Genomic DNA, 23169 nt, shown 5'->3' with positions numbered 1-23169 from the left:
ATCAATCAATGTAATACATCACATTAAAAAATTGAAAAGTAAAAACCATATGGTTATGTCAATAGATGCAGAGAAAGCCTTTGACAAAATTCAACATCCATTTATGATAAAAACCCTCCAGAAAGCAGGAATAGAAGGAACATACCTCAACATAATAAAAGCTATGTATGACAAACTCACAGCAAACATTATCCTCAATGGTGAAAAATTGAAAGCATTTCCCCTAAAGTCAGGAACAAGACAAGGGTGCCCACTCTTACCACTACTATTCAACATAGTTTTGGAAGTTTTGACCACAGCAATCAGAGCAGAAAAAGAAATAAAAGGAATCCAGATTGGAAAAGAAGAAGCAAAACCCTCACTATTTGCAGATGACATGATCCTCTACATAGAAAACCCTAAAGACTCCACCAGAAAATTACTAGAACTAATAAATGAATACAGTAAAGTTGCAGGATATAAAATCAAAACACAGAAATTCCTTGCATTCCTATACACTAACAATGAGAAAGCAGAAAGAGAAATTAAGGAAAAAATTCCATTCACCATTGCAATGAAAAGAATAAAATACTTAGGAAGATATCTACCTAAAGAAACAAAAGATGTATATATAGAAAACTATAAAACACTGGTGAAAGAAATCAAAGAGGACGCAAATAGATGGAGAAATATACCATGTTCATGGATTGGAAGAATCAATATAGTGAAAATGAGTATACTGCCCAAAGCAATCTATAGATTCAATGCAATCCTTATCAAGCTACCAACGTTATTTTTCAGAGAACTAGAACAAATAATTTCACAATTTGTATGGAAATACAAAAAACCTCGACTAGCCAAAGCAATCTTGAGAAAGAAGAATGGAACTGGAGGAATCAACCTGCCTGACTTCAGGCTCTACTACAAAGCCACAGTCATCAAGACACTATGGTATTGGGACAAAGACAGAAATACGGATCAATGGAACAAAATAGAAAGTCCAGAGATAAATCCGCGCACCTGTGGATACCTTATCTTTGACAAAGGAGGCAAGAATATACAATGGAGAAAAGACAATCTCTTTAACAAGTGGTGCTGGGAAATCTGGTCAACCACTTGTAAAAGAATGAAACTAGAACACTTTCTAACACCATACACAAAAATAAACTCAAAATGGATTAAAGATCTAAACGTAAAACCAGAAACTATAAAACTCCTAGAGGAGAACATAGGCAAAACACTCTCTGACATACATCACAGCAGGATCCTCTATGACCCACCTCCCCGAATATTGGAAATAAAAGCAAAAATAAACAAATGGGACCTAATTAAAATTAAAAGCTTCTGCACAACAAAGGAAACTATAAGCAAGGTGAAAAGACAGCCTTCAGAATGGGAGAAAATAATAGCTAATGAAGCAACTGACAAACAACTAATCTCAAAAATATACAAGCAACTCCTACAGCTCAATTCCAGAAAAATAAATGACCCAATCAAAAAATGGGCCAAAGAACTAAATAGACATTTCTCCAAAGAAGACATACAGATGGCTAACAAACACATGAAGAGATGCTCAACGTCACTCATTATCAGAGAAATGCAAATTAAAACCACTATTAGGTACCACTTCACGCCAGTCAGAATGGCTGCCATCCAAAAGTCTACAAGCAATAAATGCTGGAGAGGGTGTGGAGAAAAGGGAACCCTCTTACACTGTTGGTGGGAATGCAAACTAGTACAGCCACTATGGAGAACAGTGTGGAGATTCCTTAAAAAACTGGAAATAGAACTGCCTTATGACCCAGCAATCCCACTGCTGGGCATACACACCGAGGAAACCAGAATTGAAAGAGACACGTGTACCCCAATGTTCATCACAGCACTGTTTATAATAGCCAGGTCATGGAAGCAACCTGGATGCCCATCAGCAGACGAATGGATAAGAAAGCTGTGGTACATATACACAATGGAGTATTACTCAGCCATTAAAAAGAATACATTTGAATCAGTTCTAATGAGGTGGATGAAACTGGAGCCTATTACACAGAGTGAAGTAAGCCAGAAAGAAAAACACCAATACAGTATACTAATGCATATATATGGAATTTATAAAGATGGTAATGATAACGCTGTATGCGAGACAGCAAAAGAGACACAGATGTATAGAACAGTCTTTTGGACTCTGTGGGAGAGGGAGAGGGTGGGATGATTTGGGAAAATGGCACTGAAACATGTATATTATCACATGTGAAATGAATCACCAGTCCAGGTTTGATGCATGATACAGGGTGCTCGGGGCTCATGCACTGAGATGACCCAGAGGGATGGTATGGGGAGGGATGTGGGAGAGGGGTTCAGGATGGGGAACACATGTAAACCCATGGCGGATTCATGTCAATGTATGGCAAAACCAGTACAATATTGTAAAGTAATTAGCCTCTAATTAAAATAAATAAATTAAAAAAAAGAGAAAAATCAGCTAGGTCTAGAGAACATGAGAATCAGAATCCTGGGTATATGGTACTGGGTCCTGGAGGTCAGAGCCAGCAAGGGGAGCCCCAGTGAATTGGGTTAGGCTGATACGAGGACAGGAGTATCTTCTCCTAGACTCTTTTCATTTAGCCTCTAGGTTGCCTGTAACCTAATCTAAAGGAGGTCAGAGGTCAGCAGAAAACTGTTTCTGAGGTAGGCAGAGCAGAGGTACTAGAGTTAAGAAGATATTTCACATCCACTAGGAGAGCTACAATAAAAGTGAAAACAGAGGGAAGAACAGAAAGTAAGTGTTGGCAGGGAGATGGAGAAATTAGAACACTTGTACGTTTCTAGTGATAACGAGAAAGATTCAGCTACTTTAGAAAATAGTCTCATCATTCCTCAAAAAGTTAAACATAGTTACCATATAACTCAGCGATTTCATACCCAGGAATGTACCCCAAAATTGAAAACAGGTACTGAAACAAGTACATGTACATAGCAGCATTATTCACAATAGCTGAGGTGGAAGCAACCCATATATACATTGATGGATGAATGGATAAATAGTTGTAGTATATAAACACAATGAAATATAACTCAACCATAAAAGGAAGTGAAGTTCTGATTACATGCTGCAAGAACATGTATTGTATGATTCCATTTATATGCAATATTCAGAATAGATAAATCCATGGGGATCAAATTAAGATTGGTGGCTGGCAGGGGCTAGAGTGAGTGGGAAATGGGAAGTGGCTGATAATGGGTGTGGGATTTCTTTTGGGATAATGATTAAGGTTCTAAAGTTAATTGTGCTGATGGTTGCACAACCTTGTGAATACACTAAAATCACTGAATTGTTTAATTTAAAAGAATGAATTTTAGAGTATGTGGATTATGTCTCCCATCGTCATCATCATCATTATTACAACTTGATTTTTTATAACCTTTAGACTTCCATTTAGAGAACTTCTTATAAACCTAGGGAAGCACCTTGGTCTCTTTTCATAATTGCCACTCACTGTGTGACCTTGTGTAGATTGTTTTTCTCAGTATATATTTGCTGGTTTGTATCATGAAACAACTGAACTTAAGGATCCTTATGACTCCTTTCAGCTGTGACATTCCATGGTTTTGGGGAGAAACCCTTTGGTTGATAAGGATTCTGTGTAAAAGGTGGGAGGCCTGTTCTTTCCCCCTACTGCCTGTATCCTGTACTTTTAGGACTTCTGTGTTCAGCCATTTTCTTATCACGTGACCTTTGGCAGTTCACTTCTGCTTAGATTTGGCTTCCCTTATCTGTGAAATGGTCTCGGTCATTTAGGCTCTTACTGGCTCTCTCATTTAAGAACTCAGAATTGGTGTTCTCCTGGGAGCTAAGATGAATCCAGCAGCTGTCCTGATGGCAGAGATTGTTTTTTATACTTTCCTGCTGATGCTTCTTAAAGAAAAATTTAGAAAATTATCAGATGGAACCTAAGGAAGATACTAGGAAGCTCTTTGCCAGGAGACTTCTGCAAGAGTGGGCCACCCCTGATGGGTGCCTGCAGAGAATTCCTTGACCTGAGTCCCCTAGGTTCTGTTTTTCCATTTGCACATGGACTAAAACCCCTAGTCAGTGCTCTTCCCTGTTCAGCACCCATGCAGGATTTAGAGTGATGGCCTGTGCTAGCTTGGACCTGGGTTCTGCATCCAGGGTGAGCTGTTATGGTGTGGTCTCAGGCCTCCCCACTGGCTTGCAGTGAACACCCTCTGAGCACCTGGGCTGGCTTCAGTTGCCAGTTGTGGCTACCCTGCCCAATATTAATGAAGTCCCACTGCCAGTCTGAGGCTTGAGAAATTGCAAATCACAATTTTGTTTACAGTAGCTGTGGGGTCTGCTGAGTGAGTGGATCCATCTGCCCGCAGGAGCCTCAGAGCTTGGGAAGAGGGAAGGAGGATCAGACTGGCTTAGTCTGGAGTCCTGACCATAGAAGACAGCTTGGCCCTCCCTACGTGGGCCACAGAGCAGCACAGGTGTTTCCTGTCTTTTCTGCCAGCAGAGCTGGCTCTGGGCTGGCCCAGCTGGGGCTCTCCTGACAGTGCCGGTGGCCAGATGTCAGGTGTGCTCTGAGACACAGAGGCCCAAAGACAGTGTTCAGTTTGGGGTCTCAGCTGATCTCTCATTATGGCAGCAAATGATTCACTGAGAGAGAAACTGAGGCTAAAATGAGGCGAGTTTTAAACAGCAGAGCCATGACTCAAACCTAGATTTTTAGCTTATATTTCAGCTCTCTTTTCTACTATATTATCCCACCCTCCACTTCTGTTAGAGGAGACAAGATGTAAGAGTCCCAGCTCTGAAATCAAACAGACTGGCTCTATCACTCAGTCATTTGGTGACCTTGGGGACATTCCTAAGGTTCTCTGTGTCCCAGTTTCCCCTACGTGGTAGCTGCTATTGTTAGTGTGTATCACTGTCTTGGACTCAGGGCTGGGTGCCCTTTGTGCTGTTAAAGGTGCAGAAAGAGGCCTGCACAGTAATCATGGGGTTGGGGGGACTTGTGAAGAGGAAAAGACAAAGACTGCACCTTGTCTTCCTTCCACAGTGGCTCAGGTAATAGGGGAAGTCATCAGTGAGCAGGAGGGGCTGCCTGTCTGGCACAGCTTGCTCTGTTCTTACCTGCTTTCTCCTTTTTGTTATGTTCCTTCTCTAGGATGCCTTTCCAGCCTCTTCCTGGGCATGCTCAACCCTTCCCTCTTACTTTCCACTTTCCCTTGGGGATCCACAGCCCTTTGTACCTGCTTTTTTGTTTGTTTGTTATTTCAGATTTCCCTCTGTTTTATTGAAAGTATAATTGATTATACGGGGGATAAGCTACAGGCTTGGGGGAAGTAGGGGAAGAGTCTGGCTCAGCTTAGCTGTGCGGAGAACTGCTCCCTGTGTAGTATCTAGTGCAATCAATCAATTGATTATACTAGTACAATATTGTGTTAGTTTCAGGAGCACAGAAAAGTAATTGTATCTGCTTTCTGTATAACAATCTGTTTTCCTGTCTGCTACTCTTTAAACTGGAAACTCCTTGAGGGTAGACACAGCTTTGTTCATCTGTCATTGCCACTCAGCGTAAAACCCAGCAAGAAAGAGATGGAAGTTATACAGAAGGAGGCTGGGCCTCTCCAAAGCTACAGGCTTGGGGGAAGTAGGGGAAGAGTCTGGCTCAGCTTAGCTGTGCGGAGAACTGCTCCCCGTGTAGTATCTGTGCACCAGTGGGGCAGCTAAGGCATTTTTTGGGGGGCTACAATCAGAAGAAAAGAGGGCCCAGAAATAGTTCTTACAGGTTAAACAGACAGCTCAGCATAGAAGGCTATGTAAATGACAAAAGAAATTCCTAGCACCTACTGTGGCAATGAGGAGTGAGTATCTGTATCTGTCAGGCACAGGGGACTATGGGCAGTAGAGAAGCAGATAGAATACATGGGGAGAGGGGATTCCAGAACGTGATAATTACTGGAGCCTCACATTCTCACCCTGAAAACTGGCACCCTGAAAATTCTATCACTCCGCACTCTGTTCACATGTCAGCATCTCATTTGTTTACACCCTCCTCCCTTGCCTCAAGCCTGATTGTGTTAACAGTTGACCTCATTTTGCTAAAATCTATTTGTAGCACTCAGCCTGGGAATTTTGCCACCCTCTGGCTCCCCAGGCCCTAACCAGCTTCCCTGGGTTAGTTCTGTTCATCTCACTGGCCATGTCTGCTCTCATTGTCCGTGGCTGTGTTCACTGGTGACAGGTGGATTCTGAGAGCTGAGTTCCAGTAGAGGCTGTGAGGACAGCTCGCCAGACTTTTCTTCTTTTCTTTAATTAATTTATTTTAATTGGGAATAATTACTTTACAATATTGTGATTTTTTTTGCCATATATCAACATGAATCAGCTATAGGCATACATGTGTCCCCTCCTCCTGAACCCCCCTCCCACCTCCTTCCCCACCCCATCCCTCCAGATTGTCAGAGCACTGGCTCTGGGTTCTCTGCATCATACATCAAACTCCCACTTTGCCAGACTCTTCTTGTTCCCAGGAGCTGGTATTTGCCTTCTGTATGCACTTTATATTGTACCTCCCCTTTTCTGCTGCTGCTGCTAAGCCGCTTCAGTCATGTCCGACTCTGTGTGACCCCATAGACGGCAGCCCACCAGGCTTCCCCATCCCTGGGGTTCTCCAGGCAAGAACACTGGAGTGGGTTGCCGTATCCTTCTCCAATGCCTGAAAGTGAAAAGTGAAAGTGAAGTCGCTCAGTCATGTCCGACTCTTAGCGACCCCACGGACTGCAGCCTACCAGGCTCCTCCATCCATGGGATTTTCCAGGCAAGAGTACTGGGGTGGAGTGCCATTGCCTTCTCCCCCCTTTCCTGCTAGAATCTCGCTTTCTTCTTCCTTTTTGCCTCCTTTCCACCTTTGCTAAGTGCCTGCTCTGGTCAGGCTCTATGCTAAGTGTGAGGCTACAGAGATAAATAAGTCTTGTGCCCTGGTCCTGAGGAACCCACAGTGACTGATATGAAAGCTGAAAAGCACACAGGGCAATCCTTGAGAAAATACATGTTTTTAGCTGTCCAGTGAGTGGGTTGGTCAGGGAATCCTAGTCCAGAGGAGAAGGAATGGGCAGGTCTCTGTAAACTGTGGTGGGCTGGGAAGGTGGTAGGAATCGAAGAATGGGACTCGGGTTATGATAGGAAGAAAAACATCATGAATAAGGTACATACTAGATTCTTAGTTTCCCTGTTTCTCCTTCTTTTTTCCTGACACAGTAGTTTATAGATTTTTGTATTAGTCAAGGTTCTTCAGATAAACAGAACCAATAGGATATATATATAGATATGTATATGAGGAGATTTATTATGAAAATTGATTCACGCTATCTTGGAGGCCAAGAAGTCCCACAGTCTTCCATATATAAGCTGAAACCCAGGAAAGGTGGGGTTGTAATGCAGTCTGAGTCTGCAGGCTGAGGACCAGGGGAGCTGATGGTGTGAATCCCTGTGAGTCTGAAGATCAAGAGCTGGGAGTGCTGATATAGGTGGGCAGAGGAAAACGGATGTGTAAACTCAAGCTGGAGAGCATATTTGCCCTTCCTCTGCCTTTTGGTTCTGTTCAGACCCTTAGTGCCATGTGAACAATTAGTTGATGCCCAGTCTCATTAATGAAGATGACCTTCTTAACACAGTCTACTGATTCAAATATTAATCTCATATGAAGACAACTCCACAGACATACCCTGGAATAATTCTTTATCATCTATCCAGACACCCCTTAGCCCAATCAAGGTGACACATAAAGTTAACCATTAGGGATTCCCTTAGAACTCAAAATTCTCCAAGCCAGGCTTCAACAGTATGTGAACCGTGAACTTCCAGATCTTCAAGCTGGATTTAGAAAAGGCACAAGAACCAAAGATCAAATTGCCAACATTCATTGGGTCATCAAAAAAGCAAGAGAGTTCCAGAAAAATATCTACTTTTGCTTTATTGACTATGCCAAAGCCTTTGACTGTGTGGACTACAACAAACTCTGGAAAATTCTTAAAGAGATGGGAATACCAGACCACCTGACTGCTTCTTGAGAAATCTGTATGCAGGTCAGGAAGCAACAGAGGTAGAACTTGACATGGAACAACAGGCTGGTTCCACATTGGGAAATTAGTACGTCAAGGCTTATTTAACTTCTATGCAGAGTACATCATGAGAAACGCTAGGCTGGAAGAAGCACAAGCTGGAATCAAGATTGCCGGGAGAAGTATCAATCACCTCAGATATGCAGATGACACCACCCTTATGGCAGAAAGTGAAGAAGAACTAAAGAGCCTCTTGATGAAAGTGAAAGAGGAGAGTGAAAAAGTTGGCTTAAAACTCAACTTTCAGAAAACTAAGATCATGGCATCTGGTCCCATCACTTCTTGGGAAATAGATGGGGAAACAGTGGAAGCAGTGAGAGACTTCATTTTGGGGGGCTTCAAAGTCACTGCAGATGGTGACTTCAGCCATGAAATTAAAAGACGCTTGCTCCTTGGAAGAAAAGTTATGACCAATCTAGACAGCATATTAAAAAACAGAGACATTACTTTGCCAACAAAAATCCATCTAGTCAAAGCTATGGTTTTTCCAGTAGTCATATATAGATGTGAGAGTTGGACTATAAAGAAAGCTGAGCGCCAAAAAATTGATGCTTTTGAACTGTGGTGTTGGAGAAGACTCTTGAGAGTCCCTTGGACTGCAAGGAGATCTAACCAATTCATCCTAAAGGAAATCAGTCCTGAATATTCATTGGAAGGACTGATGCTGAAGCTCCAATACTTTGGCCACCTGATGAAGAACTGACTCATTTGTAAAGACCCTGATGTTGGGAAATATCGAAGGCAGGAGGAGAAGGGGACGACAGAGGATGAGATGGTTGGATGACATCACCGACTCAATGGACATGAATTCAAGTAAACTCTGGGAGTTGGCGATGGACAGGGAGGCCTGGCGTGCTGCAGTCCATGGGGTCACAAAGAGTCGGACACGACTGAGTACTGAACTGAACTGAACTAGGACTGTGGACCCCACTGAAGGGAACTGACAATTCTCACATCTATTTCTCTGAACACCTCAAAGTACTTTCATTTACAACTAGGCATTTAATCTTTTAGCAATTCTGTGATAATGCATTTTACAGCTGAGGAAGCTGAGACCGAGATGGGGGAAGTGAATTTCATAACAAATTGGGGCAGAGGCAAGGATAGAACTCAAACTTCCTAATACTTCATGCAAGATGCTTCCTTTGTTGAAATAAAAATTTCTCTACACGAGGCCTTATTTTTAACTTCAAAGGCCTGGCCATTCAGCTTTTGGATCTTCACTCTCTGATGGCAGTGCCACAGTCAGTTCCCAGAGGGTTGAGGGGGAAACTTAGGCCGTGGAATTCCTATGGTTGCACTCGGGCTAGATCAGGGGATATAGGTGTACCCTGGTGAGACATGTTTGCATGTAATAAACAGAAACAATCCCTGCTGCATGAGGATGAGAAAATTTGAATTCCAGCTCTGTCACTTTTCATGGACTCTGACAAGTCAGTGCCTCTACGGAACCTCACTTTTCTGGTCTACAGCCTGGGAATACTCTACTGTATAGATTAGTTGTGAGAATTTGAAATGTTAATGTAAATACCTGATACATTTTATGTTTTCTCTATCCCCCCCCCTTTTTTTTTTAATTCCTTCTTATGTGGATTAAAGAGAGGGAACTATCACACTTAAGGCTTTTCAGTGAAGATTCAACCCCACAAATATTTATTGAGTGGCTTCTATGTGCTGGTCAGTGCTGGCCTACAGAGAAGTGATCGGTAGGGGCCACAGAGTAAATCAACCAGATTAGGCTCATTTTCTTCCCACCAAACTTGGTAGCCCACAGGCTGTTGATAGGCAGCATGTCTGAGTTTCAGCTATGTATCTGACAAGGCAGAAGGATATAGGGGATAAATGCTTATGTATTTAAGTGGAGTCAAAACTCACTGAAGAGATCCAGAGGGTACCGATAGGTGGAACAGTATTACCTTAGAAGAGGGGGTGATGGATAGATCCTATCCTTGTCCCTGGTAATTCAATATTTTTATTCATGAGCTGGATGAGAATATGAAGCTGGAAAAAACAGGATCTTGTTTCAAATTGATCTGGACAAGGTAGAATAAGGAACTGAGACATGTGTGTCCACCTCAAGGGCTTTGAAGTGTTGGAGGCAATAGTGGGAGGGAGCTAGTCACATGAAGAATTGTTGGAATGTAGTACCTTAGACTTTGGATAGGAATGTTGGGGATGTTGGAGGTGAGAAAGCCTGGGAATCCAAGATGAAAAGTCCTTAAAAACAGGGGAGACAAAGAGTACCCTAGCCTGTGGTGGAGGCTGGATAGGAGGTAGGTGTGTTCCAGAAAGTAAGACAACTCCCTATACTGCAGAGATATTGCTTCTTGTGATCTAAGGACAGGGGAGTGGGGACGTGAGCATGGCTGCAAGTTTAGACCTTCCAGGAAGCTGGAGCGTGGCTGTTGGAGGGCCCTCAGTTGCTCTGTGAAGGTGTTAGTCATTCAGTCATGTCCAACTCTTTGTGACCTCTTGGACTGTAGCTCACCAGTCTCCTCTGTCTATGGGAATCTTGGAGTGGGCTGTCATTCCCTTCTGCAGCGGAGCTTCTTGACCCAGGGATCAAACCTGGTCTCCTGCATTGCAGGCAGATTCTTTACCATCTGAGCCACCAAGGAAGCCACCAGTTCCTCTGTATGGTCTGGCATAGACATGTCAAGGACATGGCTACACCCTGGGCCTAGTAATTCCCCTCCCGTGGACGGAAATAACATGTGGTAATCTGTCCTTGATTTCACACCATCCCCATGTCCTATTGCTCAGCCTTTCAATGAGGAGCCATGAATATAACCCTTTTTGTCAAAGTGGGCATCAGCTTCATGAGGTAGAATTTCAGCTACATGTGTCTTTTCCTGCTGTCTGTCTAGATCCTGCCCCAACTTGGTGGCTCCACTGGGTCCTTTTGGGTCCCCCTCAGCCCCTTACTGGGCAGTGAGATCCTGTCAGTCCCACCACCCTTTCCCCAGCACCAGGTGAGCCACCGTGCACAGGAGGTCATTACCTCTTTCCCTTTGTCTGGGGCTTTTCTTAGCCATTGCGGCTCCATTTCTAGTGGAGTACAGTGCAGGTGGGGCATACAATAGCAGCCTCTTTCCCTCCTGGTATCTCTTTCAGTCTTCTGTGCTGTGCCCCAGAGCCTAGGTCTGGCACACTGGGGACCGGTCTCAGGCTCCAGCACTGCCCCTCTTCTGGTCAGCTCAGTTCTTGGGACACGGCGTTTGTTCTTATCTTCTGATGTTATTCCTTGTTTAGCTTTTCGGTGTCGCTCTCTCCAGAGCAAAGCATTGCTTTGAACCCCAGTTGGTGGACAGGGCCCTGGCACTTCACCAATAGCCGCCAGGTGTTCTCTGGAGGTAGACCTGGCCCTCTGTTCCGGGACATCCTGATGCTGCTCCCGTTCTACCCGGTTTCTGGTTGAACCACAGCCTAGATAGAAATGCTCTCTGTAGATGAGACTTGCAGACCTCTATATGATCTAGTCTTTGTACCTTGCACCTAGAATAGCCTCATGGTCTGGGAGACCCAGCTCCTGCAGTAACCTCAGTCCCACAGCCAGTCCTCAGGCTCCGGCGACTTTGCTTGTACCCTTACCAGCCACCCCTCTTCCGCCTACTGTAGTATCCTAGTGTTTCTTACCCTGTAGGGCAGAAGCCTGCATCTGGGCACATGGGCCCGCTGCAGCCCAGAATGGCTGGGATGTACTGAGAAGGCACTAGTTCTCTTCACTGCACGTTAGGGAAGTGTGATCCAGTGAGCTTCCTATATTGCTCTAAGGCCTCTCATCTTTCCAAACTAGGCCTTGACTTAGCAGAGAAATAAGCAGAGTGTGGTGAGTGTGTGTCTAAGAAGAGAAACCAATTCCTCCTGAGTGGGAAGGCTTTGTGGAGGAGGAGACACGCAGAGTGTGTGAGGCTGAGCAGGCAGTGGGCACCCTGACTCACTGTGCCCTTCCTCTCTGGCAGTGACCCGCCATAACCACCTCAAGGACTTCATGCTGGTGGTGTCTATCGTTATTGGTGTGGGTGGCTGCTGGTTTGCCTACATCCAGAACCGTTACTCCAAGGAGCACATGAAGAAGATGATGAAGGACCTGGAGGGCTTACACCGAGCCGAGCAGAGTCTGCATGACCTTCAGGAAAGGTAAGGCCCTGTCCCTGCCCCCTGACCCTGGTGTTGCCAGCTCTTGGGAGCCTCCAGTTTCCACCTAAGATGCGGGCCGTCTGGCTCCCAAGACCCTGCTGACACGGTGGCCCAGGCTGTGTCATCCTCCCAAACCTGCGTTGGAGCCTAGGTTCCTGCCGTTCCAGTCACACAGGCAAGTATCCCTCCCCGGGGCAGAAGCTTATTTCTATCCTTTCTCCCCCGGAGCTTCAGAGGGAGAAGTGTGGAGCTGCTGGAAGGTCTTGAGCTTCCCTGGTTGGATGGCTTGTGTGGGGTCATTCCATCCTCCATCCCACCTCTTGACTGCTTCCCTTTCCATAGAAGTAGACATGATTACTGTCCTTCTCTGTTTCCCAAAGAAACCTCGCAAACCTGTCTTCCTAATACCTTTCATGCTGTCTTATATGGCATCTAAATCTCATGAGTATTCACTTGTTGTATGTGTGCTGTGCTCAGTCTGACTCTTTGTAGCCCATGGACTGTAATCTGCCAGACTCCTCTGCCCATGGAATCTTCCAGGCAAGAATTCTGGAATGGGGTGCCATTTGCTACTCCAGGGGATCTTCCCAACCCAGGGATTGAACCCATGCCTCTTGCATCTCCTGTGTTGGCAGGCGGATTCTTTACCACTAACACCACCTGGGAAGCGCCCACTGTTGTATGACTGGGTAAATCCCTTTCCTTTCTGGGATATATTTCCTCATTAGTAATGTAAAGGAGTTGAACTAGGAGCATACCAGGACATTTTAGCTCTGATAGTCTGAGGTTCTGTTTGAATAAAGCATGGCTTAGAAACTATTGTAGAAGATCTAGCTGTGAAGGGAAGGTGACAGTCTGCCAGCCGACCTAAGTACTTCCTGACATCTAGGAACCAGGTCTGTGTGGGGAATTGGAAGGAAGTCACTGCTTCTGGGCCACAGAGCACACACTTAAGAAGGAGCAGTGACTCAGTGCCAGCCTGTAGGAAGAGAGCTGGAAGGACTGGAATGGCACAGAGGCAGGAGATGAGTGGATGTGGAGTCTGAGGAGGTGGCCTTGAAAGATGCGTAGGAAAGATTAACCTGGTGGTTGTGGTTGAGTGTATAGAGTGAGACCAGATCCCTGGTACCTTCGGACTCACACATTAGTAGGATGCAAAAGGCAATAGAGAATCAATGTGGGTATTTGACTTTTTTGCTTTGTTTTGGTTTTAAGAAGAGGAGAGGCCTACTTCAGGAGTGTTTTGTCAGAAAATGATTCCGACAGCCTAGGGACTCCTGTTGGGGAGTCTTTGCAGGAATCCATGTAAAAGGAAGTGAAGTTTGTCTCTTTTCTATTATTTTTAAATGATAGATACTATTTTCTTTGGAAGGATGGGGAAATGGTTTCTTAAGAACTGGATATTGTTAAGTACATTTAAGCATTATTGTTTGTAATCACCACAACCCCCTTAGGTAGGTATTGTTATCCCAATTTTAGAGTGAAGAAATGAAGCCTCGGAGAGGGTGAGTGTCCATAAGTAGTAAATTAGGAATTTCTTTAACCACAGGCTGCTGCCTCAGTAAAGGCACCCCTAGCAGATTCGTTTCCATGGGCTTTTAGGAGGCAAGAGGAGTTTTATCTTTGAGCTGATTCCTGGCTACTTTGCTGGGCCCCTTGTTCCTGGGCCCTTTTCCAACGGGGGGCTAAATGCTGCTATGTGGGCAGTCCCCATTCTTCATTTGTCTGAAAAACATGTACTGTTTTCATTCCAAAGGCAAAGAATCTAGGCAGGAGGCATTCCAAGTTTGGGGATAAAACTAAACTCCCAGCCCTCTCTGCTCCCCAAGGCCTCCAGAGCTAACCGGCCACTGTGGCACTTTGAGAAACGAATGCACACGCCTCCCAACCCAAGACAGGCCCACACCTGTGCACACACATATCCTCCTCTGACACAGGGGCCCATGTGCCTCTTTGCGCCTCCTTACTTTGGAGGCCTACACTGCCAGTCACCAAAGAGCTTTTTCCAGAGTTCTGATGCTTTAGGTGAGTAAATGTAATGCTATATGTGCATTCCAGTTAAGATTTCACTGGGTTTCAAGATAATTCTTTGAGGCAAGCAGGAATTTTGAGTCCCACTTAAAAAGGAAGAAACAGGCCTGGTCCAGGGAACAGACTTGTCCACAGTCACACAGCTGCGTAGATCCGAGCTGTGGTCAGACTGCCTGCTTTTCTTCTGATGGTAACTGATTGTCGCCTTCAAGATGCTCAGTCTTCTGTGAAGGAGACGGGGTGGGCCCAGGCTCGACTGTACATTTATTAGCTCATTTCTTCACCCAGTAGTATTTATTGATCTTCATCTCTATTACGACCAAAATGGGTCAGTTTTGATTCTACTTTAAAGGAACTCCCTATTGTATGAAGAAGAGAGGCATATCATAGACTTTTCAGAAGAGGCTGCTTTCAGAGAGGATAATATTTCAGTGAAGAATTGAATCCCTAATTTCAAGCAGTTGAGTCATGGGAGAGTACAATAAAGGAGGATATTCAGGGCAGGGAGATTGTGCTGGAAATGGCGCCCCTGACTTGTTTTTAGCTGTGCACATAGCGCCACCTGCTGAGTGCCTTGACGAGGTTCAATTCCTTTTCACTCCAGGGATAAAGTGCGCAGAAGGCTGCAATTTGTCAGCAGAAAGCTTGCAGCTTAGGCATTTTTCCTCTTCCCTCCTTACTTGTCGCCACATCTTTTGAGGCTTCAGTCATTGACAGATCTGGACTTGGGATTTTTTTTAGAGGTTCAGTTCTGTTTCTACCTCTTCTGTTACCTGCTTAATTAACTCAGTGGTCAGTGCTTCCCTACTTGTTCTGCAGCCTATCCTCTCTCTTCTGTACCTCAAGTCTAAGCCATATATCACTTGTTTTCTTCCTCTTCCTTTCCCCTCTTATCCTGTAACATAGTGGTTCCTACTCAGGTAGGAAGACCTGACAGTAGCTAAGTCCTTTCCCTCTTCCAGAGGGACCAGCTAATGCTTATTCTTTCTTCTGGGTCTAACCCAGGCCTCACCTTCCCCTACTCCTTTCAGGCAGAGTTGATCACCCCATCCTTTGGGTCTATCCAACACTTTATTTCTCTATTATAGAACTTATCACACTGTGTGCCCTTGTTTACTTGTCTATATTGGACTAAGCCATGAGCACCTCAGTGGCAGGGACAGTCTTCTCATTCATCTCCATATGTCTAGGAGTCACAACAGGGCTTGGCATTTAGTAGACACTTTAAAGTACTAGGTGAAGGAAAAGGTGAATGAATGAATGAATAAACATAGATATGTAGTGGGAAGAAGGAAGGAAGTTTAGCCGGATGGATGAAGGATTTTGTCAGTAAACAGAGGGAATGTGTGGGTGGGTCCAAGGGCATATTTTCATTATAAGTGATGCCCTCGAGAAGGAATGTGCTTAGGAAGGGAACTTAAGGTCAGGGGCATGAGGGGCTCCCCCAAATCCTGCCCAGCCCCTTTAGCATGAATTTCATGTTTCTGTGCTTTTGGGATTTAGGTACTCAGGAGTCCAAGAGGTACAACTCAATAGTTCCCTTCTCATCTTCCTTAAATCCCCCCATGACCATCACCCCCAGCATATTTCACCATCAGGCTTTCCCTGGGTCTTTGGTCCATGTTTCAGGGTATTCTACATTGATTGTACCTTCCAGATATCTTGGTATAAGGGTAGTAACTGTGCAATTTGAACACATAAAGATTAGAATTCTGGTCTCAATTCTGTCTGCCATCTGTTCCCTTTCCTAAGCCTTTGTGTCCATACGTGTCCCAGGCTGATAATTGTACAATATATCATTATCTGCAGGGAGGATAGTAGTTGTTATGATCTGAGTATGTGAGACATCTTGTTGTTGTTCAATCAGTAAGTCATGTCTGACTGTTTGCGACCCCATGGACTGCAGCGCTCCAGGCTCTCTTGTCCTTCACTGTCTCCCCAACACCTTAGAAGGAAGGATTCAGATACCCTGGAACCTTGGCTTCACAGCTTTTGTTACTGGCCTTTGTTACTGGCAGCAGAATGATGGTCCAAGTAAGTAGGGTAATGACATGGTTTCTGCTGATCCTGAGCTGCCTCACCAGGGCCAGGCAGGTGGCAGAGTAGGGAGAATATATTCTGAGTGCTGGAGGCTTCATCTTCCTCTTGGATGCCATGCCCTGTGGCTAGTTGGTGGGCACTGCCTTGCCTGGCCTCCTCCAGCTCCCCACATTGTCTCCAGGCTGCACAAAGCCCAGGAGGAGCACCGTACGGTGGAGGTGGAAAAGGTGCACCTGGAGAAGAAGCTGCGCGATGAGATCAACCTTGCCAAGCAGGAAGCCCAGAGGCTGAAGGAGCTGCGAGAGGGAACGGAGAATGAGCGGAGCCGCCAGAAGTATGCCGAGGAGGAGTTGGAGCAGGTAGGAGAGTCTACAGTCCCGAGGGGCTGGGGTCAAAGGGCAGGAGCCAAAGGTCTGGCCAGGAGTCGTGGAAAAGTTGCAAAAATGATCACTGCGGTTGTGAAAGCACAGTGAATAACTAGCTGATGTTATTCTGTCCCTTTTTAGTTGAGGTATTTACATATACAGATCATAAGTATACAGCTGGCACACTTTACATATGCATGTACTGTGTAACTACCATCCACGTCAAGGTACAGAATCTCGTAAGCACTCAGAGGGCTCACTTCTGCTTCCCCTTTCTCCCTGTCAATACTTCACCCAAAAGGTAACTACAGTCGTGACCTCTAAACCAGATTAGTTTCACCTGATTTTTAACATCATGTAAATAGCATTATACAGTATGTGTTCTTTTGTGTTTGGTTTCTTTCATTGAACATTATATCTGTGAGAGGCAACCATGTTATTGCATGTAGTGATAATTAATTTATTTCTGTTGCTGAGTGTTAATCCCTTATATGGATATACTATAAATTATTTATCCATTCTCCTATTGATAGACATTTGGATTGTTTGCAAGTTTGTTTTCTTTTAAAACTTCTTTGTGGGCATCACTTATTTCTTTTGAATATGTAACAGGGCATTCATATATTTAGTTTTAAGAAATTGGTGATTTTCCTAAATGACTGTACCAATCTGTACTGCCACTAGTGATAGTGTGAGAGTTCTAGTTGAGCTATAGCCTGAGTATTTTTAGGCATTTTCATTTTATACATTATGATGTAGATATAATAGTATCTTGTTGTGATTTTAATTTTCCTATTGACCAATAATATTGAATACCTTTTCATAAATTTATTGATGACTTTATTTGGGAATCTTCTAATTTAAGAAATTGGGATTCAGTTAAAAACATTTCCTAACTTCCATTGTGATTTCTTTTTGACCCATGGTTATTTAATAGTGTGTTGCCTAATTGTCAAACACTTGGGGACTTTTCTGTTTATCTTTCTCATTGATTTCCAGTTTAACTTTGCTGTGTTCAAAGAACATGTGCTTTGACCACAGGTTCCAGTCCTTTCAAATATGTTGAAACTTGGATGATGTAAGCAGACTACAGAAAACAACTAAAAGGCAAAGAGTGTCAGACTGGATAAAAAACAAAACCCAAGTATATGCTGTTTACAACAGACATGCTTTAGAAATAAAGATACAAAATGGTTAAAAGTAAAAAGATGAGAAAAGATACTAATATACAATAAACACTAAGGAAAATAAAGCAAGGGTAGCTATGTAAATGTCAGACAAAATAGACTTAGAGAAAAAAGTATTACTAGAGACAAAAATGGACATTTCATGTAAGATAAATATGTGAATTAAACAGTAATATATAACAACCTTTAATTTGGATGCGCCTAATAATATAGTCTAAAATATATGTGTGTGTATATGTGTGTGTGTGTGTGTGTGTATGTGTGTGTATATAAAGCAAAAGTTAAGAAAAACTAAAAGGATTAATAGACAAATTTCATAATCAAAGTTAGAGATTTTTAGCATCCCCCTCCCAATAATAAGCAGCCAAAAGTATCAGTAAGGATATAAAAATTTAAACATGACTGATCAATTTGACCTCATTGCTGCATGTAGAGCGTTTTACCCCACAGCCGCAGAATACACATTCACTGTAGTGTTTACATGTTGCTTCTGCTCCATTCTCTCTCCTTCTGGGTATCCAGTATTTATGTTAGACCTTTTAACTCTATTCCACGTGTCTCTTATGCTTAGTTCTGTTCTTTTTTCCTCCCTCTGTGCTTTGGTTTGGTTATTTTATATTAATCTGTCTTTGAGTTCCCTAATCCTGTATTTTGCCAAGAACATTGTGGTATTTAGCTCATACAGTGGAATCCTACTCTCAGGTAATGTATTTTTCTAGAATGCCCATTTTACTCTTTTATTGATTCTGTTCCCTGTCTAGAATTTTCCCATATTTTTCTTTAACATTTTAGTCATAGCTGTCTTAAAGTCCTTGACGGGTAACTCTTAACATCTGGATCATTTGTGGGACTGCTTGTTTTTCCTCTTGATTATTACTTCTATTTGCCTGTTCTATTCTCATGTCTAGTAATTTAGTACATGGTGGATAGTGTGCATAAAGAATAATAAAGGCCACAGTTGATTTTCATCTTCTGTCAGATATAGGGTTTAGTTAGGTATGCTGGGTAAGGATCTGGTCATCTCAAGCCAATGAGAGACTGAAATGTGTCAGAACTGGGCTGTAGTTTAGTAAGAGTTGGTCCAAGCCTCATTTGTCCCTGTTTCTCAGGCATTCTGCTTCCTGACTTTTTATTGAGATCTGGTGAATTTATTTCTTCCCAGTCCTGAATGACTATGAGATTATTTCTGCCCCTTGGACATTTTTAAGTTAGCTCTTTGGCCTCCTACTCCTCATAACTTTCAAGTTTTGCAGCTCTCTTGAGGAGGGGACTGGCTGTGTGCTTGAGTCAGATCCCTTCTTTCTTGCAATGCCTTGTCTCCTAAGCATTGTGACATTATGGGATATTTTATTCCACTCTTTGGCCTAGCTACCTATTCTCTTGCACAGCTCCAGAGTGCAGTAAATGCTCATGATCCCCGTGTTCCCTGTTTTGTAACTTTCTCTCATTACACAGTTTTTGAGCGTGTTTGACCAGCCCTTTCATGTGCCTCCCCAACTGTCATACTTCCATCTACTTGCTCTCTCTTCTCTCTCCATTCTCTCTTTAGCTGATCCCAATCCTTCAACTGTTTTTAATGTAGAACTTGATCCTACATTTCCAGACTCAGTGTATTAGTCGCTAAGGTGTCTGTTCCTCGTTTTAAATCTATAAAGCCAGGAGTGGGCTATTTTGTAGTTTCCTTTTCAAGGAACAAAAACCCAATGAAGCTTGGTCCTCTCATGGGCTCTCAGAGGAATGAAGGTGTTTTGTCCTTAGCTAAGGCCCTCCTGGTCTATATTAGGCTCAGGGGAGGACCCCAGACCTGCTGTGGGATACTTCCCCATGGGCTAAAGTTGGACATTAGACTGCTCTCAATCCCCTTTCTCTGGGATTCTGAACAGTGAAAAGTCAGTGTTCAGATGGGGGAGCTGGGGATTGTTTATACTGGTAGCCTGGATGAGATAGAAGGAATTCAGCATAGATAATGGGTTCTGTATGTACAGTACTTTCCAGACCTTTCATATTTAAGTGCTTTGTGGCCGTCTGCTTTATTTTATGCTCCTTGCTTAGAAGTCAGTGAGGAGATGTCTGCTTACACATTGGTCCTTTCTGATCTTGGCCTCTGTTGGCAATACCCATGTTAGGTATAACCTTGCTTGTTGTTTTCTTGCCTTGTAGAGAGTGCCCATTACAGCCTACCCACCCTAATCAATGAGGGAATCACAAAGTCTCTGGGCTAGAGGAGTCTTTGGAGAGGGTTCAGGCCAGTTGCCCCCTGCAGTAGCAATCATTTTGAAGGTCTTTCTGACATGAGCTTTTTCCATACCTCTCAGGATAGGGAGCTCACTGTCTCCTGACATCATCACTTTGCTTACGGTTTGGGTTTGCCTGGGATAAGACCTTACACCGAGCGAGATCTGCTTTAGGAAGCACATGGTCACACAGCCAGTTGAGTGACAGACCAGGGACCAGGTCAGATTTCCAGACTCCCACCCAAGTGCTTTTCTTGCCACATTGTGAAGGCTTGGGTTCAAGAATAGACCCCAGCTCTCAGAAAGAAGAGGATTCACTGAGATAACCTGTACCTCATGAGAGCAGGGAAAATTGCTGAGATTGGCTGTATGACCAGGAGAAGTGACTAATAGGTGAGAAAAGAATCCTCTAGTCTGGCAGCAATAAATAAATAAATAAATCAAAGAAAGGAAAAAAAGTCTCGATTTGCCTTCTGGTTGACACTTCTAAATATGTTGACCTTGAGTAGGTTACTTTCCTTCTCCTAGCTTGGTTTCTTATATATAAAATACAGAAAATAATCCTTGCCCTTTCTCCCTCTTGTGAGAGTGGTGAAGCTTAGATGAGATGGAAGAAAAGAAGGCTGATGTATCATATGGAGGCATTGGAGAGGGCCTTGGTAATAGTAAGGACTCATATCCTCTTGCCTCACAGGTACGGGAGGCCTTGAGGAAAGCAGAGAAGGAGCTGGAATCGCATAGCTCATGGTATGCTCCAGAGGCCCTTCAGAAGTGGCTGCAGCTGACCCATGAGGTGGAGGTGCAGTACTACAATATCAAGAAGCAAAATGCCGAGAAGCAGCTGCTGGTGGCCAAGGAGGGGGTGAGACCTGCCCTCCTGCTGCACTATTCTCTCCTCCTTGCCCCACTCCCTTCACTTGCCCTTTTTCCTCCTCTCTGCCTCTCTATATCCCTCTGTTGGACAAAAAGACATCCTGGTGTTGGGTTTTGTTTCTTTTCCTGATGCACAGTTTCTAATAATGTCCTCAAGCTCCTGGAGAAGGGAACGAGGGTGCAGGGCTACTCCGACCTGCCTTTTGGGAAAGGTGTGGTGGAGGCAGGTAGAGGGAAGTCTCTGCTGGCCCCAGACTGACACAGGGACAGACTCCTGGTGTCAGGATCCCTCGGCTCCTCTCATTGCTTCTGTTTTCTTTCTTTCCCTACTCTTTCCTCTTCCGTTGGCTTCCATTTTTCTTTCCCATATTCTCTTCCTTTTTCTCATGCCTCCTAAACTGTGCTAGGAGGAGGGGGAGCCAGCCACAAAATAATGTTTTTAATTTTTCCAGCCTATACTCCCTGCTCTTTTTAAGCTGAGGGCCTCATCTTTGCAGGCTGAGAAGATAAAAAAGAAGAGAAACACACTCTTTGGCACCTTCCATGTGGCCCACAGCTCTTCCCTGGATGATGTGGATCACAAAATCTTAACAGCTAAGTAAGTCACACCTGCTGCCCAGCTCTGGCGATGTCCATCCCATCCTCAGAGTTGGAGGGTGTCCAGGGCCTCCAGTCCCGATTCTGTTTCTTCACTGGAAGAGGTACAGCTCTGGTCTCCTGCCTCAGCCCTTAACTACCTCCCACACTGCTCTTAAGTCTATGATTTAAGTGTGCTTCTTACATACACGTACTGCCCCCTGCCCCTGCAACTTGTTCCTCTGAGAAGATGACTCCTTTCTCCTGGGGCTTAAGCCCAGCCCATGCCTCCCATTTTCTTTCTTCTCTCTCCAGGCAAGCTCTGAGCGAGGTGACAGCAGCACTGAGGGAGCGCCTGCACCGCTGGCAACAGATTGAGATCCTTTGTGGCTTCCAGATTGTCAATAATCCCGGCATCCATTCCCTGGTGGCTGCCCTCAACATAGACCCCAGCTGGATGGGTAGCACACGCCCCAACCCCGCCCACTTCATCATGACTGACGACGTGGATGACATGGATGAGGAGATTGTGTCGCCCTTGTCCATGCAGTGTAGGTGACCTCTTGGGTAGGGATGAGGGAAGGAGGCTTTGATGTGCAGACTGGGAAGTCTGCTGGTCTCTGCCGTGCTTAAGCCAGATATGGGGCAGAAGCCAAGATGGTTTAACTCATTACCTTGGTTCATAAAGCACAGCCTGCATCAGGTATTCCTTTATGGTTGTCCTGTTAGTGGTTTCCCTTGCTGTATGCTCCATCTGCCCTATGGGTCTATTGTGTTAAGCGTGTCTCCCTCACTCTCTATGTTTTTTTAATCCTTTTATTCTCCTTCCCCCCTTCCGTTCCTATCTACCTTTATAAAAATAACCTCCTTTAGAGATTCATAACATAAAAATGGCATTCATTTGACTGTTGCTTTTACCTGTTTTAATTTTATATTCCTTATTTTTAATTGCTAAGTAGATAAATGATGTCTCTTTCTGTTTTTTCACGTGAGGCCCCAGGAAGCAATAGTCCCTTACAGTGATAAAGCCCCAAATCCTCCAAGCCAGAAAGACGTTCTTGTCCAGGAGGGATCTCCTGCACAAGCATTTCCGCCTTTCCATCTGAACTTGGCCATCCCTGCCCCCTCCGACCTCTGTCCTGGGTCTTCCCTCTCCCTGTTCTCCCTGCAAGTGTTGAGAGCTGAGTAGAGCAGAGTCGAGGAAGACAGCACTCTGTGGGAATTCTTCAGTGAAGGAAGGGACACACCCCCTAGTGACCCGCTGAATTTTTCTGTGGATCAGAGTCTATAAACAGAATAGACTTTTATGGAAAAGCTCTTGTCCTGGGCCCATATCCCATGCGTGCAGGGGGGATGATGGAAACCTGGGCTGGGTTAGGGGCTCACTTTGAGATAGCCAGATCTTTAATCAGGCTGGATGTTTTTGTAAGTTTCTTCAGCCATAGTTTGCCTCTGGCCAAGCCTCTTCTTTCTGTGGACTGATGCCCTGCAAGGCTTTCATTAAAGGCCCAAGAAGGTTAAGGTCACGAGCAAGTAGAACTTGATTTTGACATATTGCTCTAAAGACTCCTGTGTTCTCCGGGTTGGGAGGGACTTTCATGAGCTCTGAGCCACTCC

General features: G+C 44.4%; 1 protein-coding gene across 11 annotated transcripts in view; it reads left to right on the top strand.

The window, feature by feature from the left end:
- The window catches only part of STIM1 (stromal interaction molecule 1), a 203766-nt gene that overhangs the window by 172172 nt on the left and 8425 nt on the right, over nucleotides 1–23169 (top strand). For all 11 annotated transcript variants that reach the window (XM_070803804.1, XM_070803805.1, XM_019974860.2 and 8 more), the window contains 5 exons: nucleotides 12069–12246; nucleotides 16499–16676; nucleotides 20798–20965; nucleotides 21474–21574; nucleotides 21868–22103. In XM_070803804.1, the coding sequence (XP_070659905.1) occupies nucleotides 12069–12246; nucleotides 16499–16676; nucleotides 20798–20965; nucleotides 21474–21574; nucleotides 21868–22103 (861 nt within the window). The remainder of the gene's footprint in view (nucleotides 1–12068; nucleotides 12247–16498; nucleotides 16677–20797; nucleotides 20966–21473; nucleotides 21575–21867; nucleotides 22104–23169) is intronic.

This window comes from Bos indicus, chromosome 15 (assembly GCF_029378745.1).
Source record: "Bos indicus isolate NIAB-ARS_2022 breed Sahiwal x Tharparkar chromosome 15, NIAB-ARS_B.indTharparkar_mat_pri_1.0, whole genome shotgun sequence".
Classification (NCBI taxonomy): Eukaryota; Metazoa; Chordata; class Mammalia; order Artiodactyla; family Bovidae; genus Bos; species Bos indicus.
The sequence above is the reverse complement of the archived record's forward strand: the minus strand, read 5'-3'. Positions and strand labels throughout refer to the sequence as shown.